General features: G+C 38.1%; 1 protein-coding gene across 3 annotated transcripts; it reads left to right on the forward strand.

The window, feature by feature from the left end:
- Positions 1-1,585: 1,585 nt before the first annotated feature.
- LOC145618571 (uncharacterized) lies at positions 1,586-10,341 on the forward strand. 3 transcript variants are annotated; one of them, XM_081673343.1, is made up of 5 exons: positions 1,586-2,014; positions 3,332-3,413; positions 7,695-8,220; positions 8,323-8,592; positions 8,676-10,341. In XM_081673343.1, the coding sequence occupies exons 3-4, from the start codon at positions 7,708-7,710 to the stop codon at positions 8,383-8,385; spliced, it is 576 nt and encodes a 191-aa protein (XP_081529469.1). In that variant the 5' UTR covers positions 1,586-2,014; positions 3,332-3,413; positions 7,695-7,707; the 3' UTR covers positions 8,386-8,592; positions 8,676-10,341. The 3 variants fall into 3 exon arrangements, 2 of the variants coding, with proteins under 2 accessions (XP_081529469.1, XP_081529470.1); XM_081673344.1 differs by lacking the exons at positions 1,586-2,014; positions 3,332-3,413 and adding an exon at positions 7,236-7,371; XR_014107947.1 differs by lacking the exons at positions 3,332-3,413; positions 7,695-8,220; positions 8,323-8,592; positions 8,676-10,341 and adding an exon at positions 2,548-2,756.
- The last annotated feature ends 429 nt before the right edge of the window (positions 10,342-10,770 follow it).

Consider the following 10,770-nt stretch of genomic DNA (forward strand, 5'->3'; position numbering starts at 1 on the left):
TTTTACTAATTTTAAGAAATTAAAACAAATGATATTGTATAATACATTGTTGGATTCTTCATAATGTATACTTTCATAATATCGTATTTTGTTATAATTTTACTAACATATAATTTAAAAAATTAATGGTCAAAGTTGTATCTCGACATGTGTCTTTGGTCAAATTGTAATACTTAAAAAAACAAAGGAAGTACACTAAAAAAACAAGGTATAAATCTTACCTAAAAAGAAACATGTCAACTAAAAATAAACTTCTTAAAAAGGAATACATTTCAATCAACTAAAAAACAATGGAGGTAAGTACTTCCTCCGTTAATGGTTATTTGCAACAAAGGAATATTTTATATCTCACAAATAATACCCCTTTGTTGCAAATAACCATTAATGGAGGAAGTATATAATATGGGTATATAAGTAATTACATGTATAGCCGTATACATAGGCAAATGCAAATCTTGAATTTAGAGCAGTACTCTTTTCGTTTTTTTTTTTTTTTTAAAATGCATCCCTTTGATTTTTGCACTATTAACATATCATGGTTGACTTAATTTTTTCACCTTTTAAAATACAAATGTTATTATATAATATATCACACTAGTAGAAAAATTGAAAGATGCACCGCCCAATGGCCACCGGTTTTTGAAAACCGGTGGCTTATTAAATGGGCGGTTTGAGGCAAACCTAAAAAGCCACCGGTTCAAACCAAACCGGTGGCAATAATCATAAATGCCACCGGTTTGAACCGGTGTCCTTATAAAATTATATTAAAAAAAAAAGTCGCGCCCTTCTTTTCTTCCTCCCTCTTTTCTTCTTCCTTCTCTTTCCTCTTTCTTTTTCCTGTTTCATTCACCAAAACGCACCACTGCTAACCAAAATTCTCAGTTCACGAAAACCTAGCCACAACCACTGACGCTACCGCACCACCCTCCACCACCGCCGCGCACCCCTGGCCTCCACCTCTGAAATCGGCCTCCTCTGCCTTCCATTGCCTCCTCCTGCTCTAGCACAAGCAGCAAGCAGCCGCGAGTACAGCCGCCTCCACCATTGCGCGTGAGTACAGCCGCCTCCACCAATCTACCACCTGCACAGCCGCCTCCTCCTCTGCGCCACCTGTCCAGCCGCCCATTCCACTTTTACTTAGGGTTAGTGTTTAATTTTTTAGTCATTTTGAACATTAATTTGAAGTTATACCTATATTTCAATTTGCAATTTGAATAATTATTGGGCATATTGAGCAAACTAAAATTAGCTAGGGTTTGAATATAATTTAACCCCAATTTTGATTATTGGTAGTTAAATTGTGTATTTTATATGTTTGTTTTTGTATATGTTTCTTTTAGTGAATTTTAGGTGGTTTCACTAGTAGAAAAAATGAAAAAGACAACGCTCAATGGCCACCGGTTTTTAAGAACCGGTGGCAATAAAAAGGAGAAAAATGGGCGGGGATAGTAATGCCACCGGTTCGGTTCGAACCGGTGAGGAAAATATTATTGCCACCGGTTCAAAACCGGTGGCATTGTAATATTAAAAAAAAAATCGCCCCTTTATAAAACCCAAACCCTACTCTCTCCCCTCTCCCCTCTCAGCCGTTTCTCTCTCCCCTCTCCTCCTCTTTCTCTCTCCTCTCTTTCTCTTCTCCTTCAATCGATCTGCCCCAATATACCCTTCTCCTTCAATCGATCCACCATACCCTTCTCCTTCAATCTGCACCGTACCACCTCTTCTCCTTCAATCACCACCGTACCACCTCTTCTCCTTCAATCTCCACCGTACCACCTCTTCTCCTTCAATCTCCACCACCACGGCACCACCTCTTCTCCTTCAATCTCCACCACCATACCCTTCTCCTTCGATCTCCACCACCATATCTTCTCCCTCGATCTCCACCACCATACCCTTCTCCTTCGATCTCCACCACCACCACCAATTTGTCCACCACTCCCGCAACAATAACACCACCGCCGCTACAATACCACCACGAACACATGCATGAGTAACACCTACTTTAATCGAGGTTAGGGTTTGATTTTAATCGATTTTTTTTAATTTTAATTCAATTTTAATTTGGTTTTACTCGATTTTAATTCGAACTTTATTTGATTTTAATCTATTTTATTCGATTTCTTCTTGGTTTTTCTGGGTTTTTAAATCCAATATATCTGGGTTTTTAAATCGAATTTTTCTGGGCTTTTTAATTCGAATTTTCTGAGTTTTAAAATCGACTTTAATTCGATTTTTATTTGATTTTAATCGATTTCTTCTGGGTTTTTTTGGGTTTTGAAATTGATTTTTTCTGGGTTTTAAATCGATTTTTTCTGGGTATGAAATCGAATTTTTCTAGGTTTTTTAAATCGAATTTTCTGAGTTTTAAAATCGATTTTATTTGATTTTAATTCGAGCTTCTGGGTTTAATTCGATTTTAATTATGGGTTTTTTTCTGGGTTTTTTTTTAATGATTGTAATCGATTATGCATAGTGTTCTGAGTTTTTTTTTTTTTTTTTTTTTATTTTAATCGATTTGTTTTTTTTTTGTTTTAATTTATGCAGGTATATTGATTTAGATCTTAATTCGAAGAATCAAGATTTAGGATTATTGATTTAGATGTTGCATGGGGTTTTTTTTTTTTTTTAATTTTGATGTTGTAATTTTTTTTTTTGATTTATATGTTGTAATGGGTAGATATTGTAAATTTTTTTTTTGATTATATGTTGTAAGTTTGCGATTATATTGAATGATAAATTGATAATATGATATTGGGAATTTTTTTGTTGGTTTAATTGTTTGATATTGGGATTTTTTTTGTTGGTTTAATTGTTAAAGATTGCGATTATATTTATATTTTGATACTGGGAATTTATTTTGTTGGTTTAATTGGTTTAATTTCAAGTGAATAAAAAAAAAATTAAATGGGAGAATTGCCACCGGTTAACCGGTGGCATTAAATTTAATATCAAAAAAAAAAAAAAGTGGGAAGTGAATATTGCCACCGGTTAACCGGTGGCAATAATTAATTTTGCCACCGGTTTTGAACCGGTGGCTTTTAAAGGAGCTATTGCCACCCCCCAACTGACCACCGGTTCAAAACCGGTGGCATTGGGGGGTTTTGAACCGGTGGCCAATTCATATTTTCGCCTAGTGTTTTATTGGGAAAATTTAAATATATTGTGGTTGAATTAGTTTGTTAGTTACTTGAGCAATGTACGTAGGAATGAATTAGAGATTAGTAACCTAGTGACTCAAATTTTGTAATTACAATATACTTTAGCAATGGTTGTAGTTATTAAATAATCACTAACTTTTGTGTTTTGTTTTATTTTTTAAAATTTTTAGATTGATATGTAGTGAAGCACAAGTTTATTAGCTACTCAAGTGGGAAGTTCGTGACATTACATCCATTATAATTGCTATATTGGTATGAACTATAATCTTTATGGAGCTATATTTCTTTCTATTTATCCATTTGATAAAAGTTTGTTCATGATATTGCAAGTTGTGTCTTGTTGAATGTTTGCATCATCATATGCCTAGATACCCGTTCAAGGCTTTCTCATTAGGAGAAAGTCTTAAATAGTCCCCGGTTGGGACTGTTCTTGAATGTTTACTCTCACTTAGGTGGTGAATGTATGTCTTTTTTTTTATTTTAAGGAACATCTTGGCTTTCCATTTCTTCACCATGTTCTCTGGGTACATATGTGGGTAAGTAATTATCTACATCGTGTACTTGGAGAACTGGGGGGAAGTGCTGCCGGATTTTCCTTAAAATTGGAAAGTTGACATACATTCACTAGTGAGAGTAGACATTCAAGGATGGGTTAGGTTGTAGTGATAAGGACACTTTGGAAACATGCATTTTTTCACTATATGAATGGTTTATTCACGGTGTGTACTTGAAGTTGATTTACGTAAAATATGTAGCAATTGTACATTATTCATAATATGTTTCTATATATGTTTAGAGACACTACTAAATGGAGAAGGCTCGTGGTTGGATGTATGGTAGACGTGATACATTGGAATTTTGGAATGGGGTTCAAGAGTTTTGCAAGACGGCTTTATCTTACCAGCGCAAAATGGGTGAGGAAGACCTATATTGTCCTTGTGTTGATTGTAATAATGTGAAGGTGGTCAATAGTGTTGAGATCATTAGAGATCATGTACTTTGTCGTGGGTTTAGACTTAAATACGATGTGTGGATTTGGCATGGTGAAAGTGGAGAGTATAGTGGGGATCTTGATGGGAATGATGTGCATGACAGAAGCAATGAGATTCATGTGGACGAGGAATGTGAGAATGATGAATATGTTTTTGAGGATGGTGAGGATGGAGCTGAGGTTGATCCAGTAGATGAGGTCGAGGATGAGGACGTGGATGAGATGTTGCATAATGTCGAAGGTGATGTGTTTGATTTAATTTCGGAGGCTTCCAAAAAGCCTTTGTACCCTGGGTGCAAAAAATACTCCAAACTTTCTGCCGTGCTAACACTTTTTAACATTAAGTCGAAGCATGGGTGGACGGACGTCAGTTTCTCTTCTTTGTTGACCGCATTAAGTGATATCTTGCCTGATGGGAATGAAATTCCTAAGTCTTACTATTATGCAAAGAAGCTGATGTGTCCATTTGGTTTGGAGTATAAGAAGATACATGCATGTCCTAATGACTGTATTTTGTATCGTAATGAGTATGAGCAATTGGAGGAGTGTCCACGATGCAAGCAGTCGCGCTACAAGCGCATGAGTTGCAAACCTGGTACGACGGGTCCTCCTGCTAAGGTGTTGTGGTATCTTCCTATTATTCCAAGGTTTAAGCGTCTATTCTCAACTCCAAAAGACGCTACAAACTTGAGGTGGCATGCCGAGGGAAGACAGAAAAACAGAATGCTAAAGCATCCGGCTGACTCCCCGCAATGGAAGAACATTGATTTGAAGTTTCCGGAGTTTGGTGATGAAGTCAGAAATTTAAGACTTGGGTTGTGCACAGACGGGATGAATCCATTTGGCACTCTTAGTACCCAACACAGCACTTGGCCTGTTCTTTTGGTGATCTACAATTTGCCTCCTTGGTTATGTATGAAACGAAAGTATATAATGCTTTCATTGCTAATAACGGGGCCTAGGCAACCTGGAAATGACATAGATGTTTACCTTGCGCCACTAATTGACGATTTAAGGAAAATGTGGGACGAAGGGGTTTCTTGTTTTGATGCTCATAAGAACGAGATGTTTACATTGCGTGAAGCCCTTATGTGGACCATGAATGACTTTCCTGCATATGGCAACCTGTGTGGGTACAAGGTTAAAGGGAAAAAAGCATGCCCCATTTGTATTGATGACACATCAAGCATATACCTGAAGAATTCTCACAAAGATGTGTACTTAAGGACTCGAAGGTTCCTTAGGCGTGATCACCCGTACCGTAGGCAGAAAAAGGCTTTCGATGGGACAGTGGAGGAGGAGATTGCGCCTAGGCCATTGAAGGGTGTTGAGGTTTATGCTCGAGTTAAGGGTATACGAACGGTGTTTGGAAAATATGAAAAGCTCCGGTCTCAACAGCTCTTTTTAAAAAAGAATCAATCTTGTGGAAGCTTCCGTACTGGAAAGAACATGATGTTAGGCACTGCCTTGATGTGATGCATATAGAGAAGAATGTGTGTGATGCTCTTGTGGGAACGCTTTTTAATATTTCAGGCAAAACAAAGGATGGAAAGGGTGTACGGCTAGATTTGCAAGAGATGGGGATTCGTCCGGAATTATGGCCTCAGGACAAGGTTAGAAAGGGGAAGGATAGAAAGGGAAAGGAACCGGAACAGGAAAATGTAAATGTTTCGAAAAAAGGAAAGGGGAAGAGCAAGGGAAAGGGAAAGACCGCGGATGCTTCAAAGAGTAGAGATGATGAGGGTCGAGGCAAGGTTGAGAAGAAGTATTTATCACCGGCTTGCTACACATTGTCACGGGTAGAAAAGTGGATGTTTTGTGCATGTCTTTACGGCATTAAGGTTCCCTCTGGGTACTCATCTAACATGAAAAGATTTGTATCCTTAAGTGGCGAAATGAATTTGACAAGTATGAAATCCCATGATTGTCACATGTTGATGCAAGTATTTCTACCGATTGCAATTCGTGGTATTTTACTGAAGCACGTAAGGGAAGCTATTACAAGCCTATGTTCGTTTTTCAATACAATATGCAGCAAAGTGCTTGATCCTTGTACACTTGATGCTTTGCAAATGGATGTGGTTGTGACTTTGTGTAAATTTGAGATGTATTTCCCACCCTCATTTTTTGACATAATGGTCCACCTCATTCTACATTTGGTGCGTGAGATTAAGTTGTGCGGTCCAGTTTTCCTAAGGTGGTGCTATCCTTTTGAAAGACACATGGGCACATTGCAAGATAAAGTAAGGAATCCGGCTCATCCGGAAGGAAGCATGATTCAAGGGACCGTGAGTGAGGAGATTGGTAATTTTGTGGCCGACTATTTAGCTGTTGCTGAACCTATTGGTCTTCCTACATCTCGACATGAAGGGATACTGGATGGTCATGGCACAATTGGGTCGAAACGAATGTCACCTGATCGAGATCAGTTCTTACAAGCACACCTTTATGTGTTGCATCATGTTGCAGATGTTCACCCATATTTAGATGAGCACATGGCTAGTTTGCGTGATGAATTTCCATCGAAAGGTGAAAGGGCACTGATGCAGTTGCATAATAAGAGGTTTGTGAGTTGGTTTAGTGAACGAGTGATGAGTCGTTTGGATGATAGTGTCACCGATACAGTAAGGTGGCTTGCTTATGGTCCTAGGGATGATGTTCGCTCATTTGAGGGATATGACATCAATGGGTACACTTTTTGGACAGAGGGTCGGGATTTGAAATCTTCGTCGACCCAAAACAGTGGAGTAACGCTTGTGGCATCGTCAAGGGAGTTTGCAAGTGCAAAGGATAAATCTCCTATCGATGCAAAATTGTCATACTACGGTCGAATTCAAGAAATATGGGAGCTTGATTATTGTAACTTCACGGTTGCACTTTTCAAGTGTAAGTGGGTTGATAATATCAGGCGTAATGTCAAGTATGATGACTTTACTCTTGTAGATCTTGGCCACTTGAATGATACTGCGGAACCGTTCATCCTAGCATCTCAAGCTAAGCAAGTGTTCTTTGTCACTGACCCAGTCGATTCAAAATGGTCCATTGTGCTAGCTGGGAAAAGAAGAATCCTAGGCATTGGAGATGTTGAGGATGAGGAAGAATACGATGCGTTTGATGATTCAGCACCTTTCACTGTTCCTAGACCTATTGCATCAAATGATATAGACGACCAAACAAGTTATATGCGGTCAGACCACAACGAAGGAATGTTAGAATGAGGTACTACAACAGTTAATTTGAGATTGTAAGCATTTAAAAGTATTATTTAATCATAAGTTAAGTTATTTTATTAATAATTTTGGGAAAAATGAATGAAAGTGTTAACTTAGTTGCTAAATTTTTACAAGTTCTTGCCTATTTTATATGCTAACATGTACTGAACTTAGTTGCCTATTTTTACAAGTCAATTTGATGAAAATAGAATAAAAATGATCTATATGTGAACTTACTTGCCTATTTTATATGATTACATGTAGTATGACCTATATGTCAACATTTTTATCTTTTATGGAACTAATATCGTTTTATGTTTGTAATGACAGGTTTTTATAACTCATGGAGGACGATCATGACCCACTAGTAGAGGATTTGGAGGATGATGACGATGGCTATGATGGTGAGTATGAGGACAAGGACGAGCCATATGATGTCAACAAGGAGACTGATTTGGGTGAGCCAGAAGATCAGGAACAAGATGCTTTTGAGCGCAGGCTTGTAGAATTTGAATTGTCAGCTGAACGTGCGCCTCCTATTGATTCTACAATTGTTGAGGTCGTTGGTGAGAACACTACTCCTCAAACTGATAGCCAAAGACATGAGCAATTGAACACGGGTGGTGGAGGGGGGTTAAAGGCTCCTGCTAAGAGAAAGGGTAGGGGTCCGACAACAAGTTTTAGGAAGCCAAACGGTCCCATGGTCCTGGAGTATGACAAAAGAGGACGACCTACTGGCAAATGGCTTCGGAATTATGCAAACCAAGTTGGCATGTGTGCGCGCAAAATCCCGATTACATTTGGTTGGCGGCAAGTACCTCCAGGCTTGATTCAAACATTTTGGGATGATACCAGGGCAAGTGTTTTGTTTAAATGCACATTTACACAATTACAAATACTTTCACTTAATAGTTGTTAGTGAATTTAACATAATAATTGCTTGTATTTGTGATTGCAGAAGCTGTTTAATATTCCAAATGATCCTGAGAAGAGAAGGGTGTTTGATTCTTTAATAGCGTAGAGATTCAGAGGCTTCAAGACCCATTTGACCAATGGATGGATCTATAAGAAGAAGAAACACAAGAAGAAAGCTTCCAAGGGGAAGGGTGGTGAAGGTGGAAATGAGGATGTTGTTGAGGAACAAGAACCACCGTGGAAAATATGGCCAAGCGTGACGGAGGAAGAGTGGAAAGAATTTGTTATTCAAAAAACAAGACCCAAAGCAATTGTAAGAACTAGTAAATCTAATGAGAATTGGATAATATATTGACTCTTTTTGCAGTAATGATTCTAACATTTGTATTTATGTAGGAACTTCGAGAGCAAAACAAGGCAAATGCATTGCAGAAGGAGTACCTTCATAAGACGGGGGCCAAGACATTTGGTGAATGGAGGCCTACTTGGTTGAAGGAGGGTATATACCCTACTTTGCTGCCTGGGTCATCCAAAGAACCCTCCGGTAGCTTAAAAAATGGGCGGGATTAGGCATATGTACATTGCCACCGGTTCAAATCGAACCGGTGGCATAAATGATAAAGGCCACCGGTTTTGAACCGGTGGCAATAATCAAATAATAAAAAAAAGAAAAGCCCACCCTTCTCTTTCCCCTTCCTTTATATACCCTAACCCTAGTATTCTCTCACCTCTCACGCCTCTCCTGCTCTCCTCCCTCTCTCCTTCGTTCTTACTCCCCCTCTCTCTCCTCTCCCTCTCTGTTCTCTCTCTCGTCGATCTCCACCTTTCTCCAGATCTCTCTTCTCTTTTTCTCTCTCGTCGATCTCCTCTCCCTCTCTCGCGGTTTCTTCCTCTCTCCTTCCTTCGGCTCGTCCACCGCCGCAACAACAACCACCTCCGCATCAACCATATCCGCCTCCAACGACACCACCAAGCTTATTGTCGCACTTTCTCTCTCCTCGTGATAAAAATACGGGTTTTCTGGTCAAATTCGACCATGAAAATTCTAGATCTAGAGTTTTCATGGTCGAATTTGGCCTCGTAAACCCTATTTCAATGTTTTGTGTGGATCCGTGATGGTATGTGTGTTTTTTATTTTATTTTTCGATTTTTCCGTTTTAGTTAATTTGGGTTGTTATTTTGCGTATGCGGTGGTTTTAGGTGGGTGGTGTGGTGGTTTTAGGTGGGTGGTGGGGTGAGTCGGTCATTTTAGGTGGCTGGTGGGCACGTTAGGTCGTTTAAGGTGGGTGGTGGGGTGGGTCTTGGGTTGTGGGTGGTGGGTCGTTGAATTTGGGTAGTGGGTCGAGGGTTCTGGGTGGTGGGTGGTGGGTTGTTGGGTCGTGGGTTGTTGGGTGGTTGGTCGTTGGTTGTGGGTGGTGGACATACGGGTCGTGGGTTGTGGGTGGTTTGTGGGTTTTGGTGGTTTTTTATTTTTTATTTTTTTTTATTTTTTCATATCTAAATTTTTTGTTTATCAATTCTGATGTTTAATTTTTTTTGCAGATTTTTTTTTTTTTTTATTTTGATTTTTGAATTGTGTTTTAGTTTTTTGTGATTTTTTTTTTGTATTTTGATTTTGAATTGTGTTTTTATTTTTTGTGATTTTTTTGCAGATTCAAGGTTAATTCAAAGAGAAAACATGTAATTTATGATTATATGTAATTTTTGATTTTTTTGTTACATAATATATGTAATTTTTTGTGATTTTTTTTTAATTTTTGATTTTTTTTGCAATATTACTATTTATTCATTGATGAATATTTTATGTTTGAATGAATGTATGAATGTGTGTTTTGGGATGAAGCGGAGAAACGAGCAGCAATGATGTGAGAAACAAAAAAAAAAGATATATATTATGATTATATGTGAGTTTGTCTTGATTTTTAAGTGAAAAAAATAAAATAAAATAAAATTTTTTTTGTTTTTTTTGCCATTATTGCCACCGGTTCCACCGAAAAACCGGTGGCAATACTTATTAATACCCAAAAAAAATAGCGGGAGTGTTATGGCCACCGGTTAACCGGTGGCAATAAGTCATTTTGCCACCAGTTAACCGGTGGCAATAAGTCTTTTTGCCACCGGTATTGAACCGGTGGCCTTTACTTTGGTTTATTGCCACCCCCCAAATGACCACCGGTTCAAAACCGGTGGCCTTGGGGGGTTTTGAACCGGTGGCCAATTCATATTTTCGCCTAGTGCTAATTTCATAATATAATTTTGATACAATTTTACTAAGACAATTAAAGATATCAATGGTCAAAGTTGCATCTTGACAAAGGTGTCGGTCAAACTGATGTAAATAAAAAAAAACAGAGGGAGTATTATTGGGTGATTAAATAATACCTTTGAATATTCAGTCGTACTATATATGCATATAATGGTTATTTATATTTATAGTGATACTAATTAAATATATATGTATATAGTATCACTGAATATGCAATTGTAATAC

Source organism: Chenopodium album, chromosome 26, assembly GCF_948465745.1.
Source record: "Chenopodium album chromosome 26, dcCheAlbu1.1, whole genome shotgun sequence".
NCBI lineage: Eukaryota > Viridiplantae > Streptophyta > Magnoliopsida > Caryophyllales > Amaranthaceae > Chenopodium > Chenopodium album.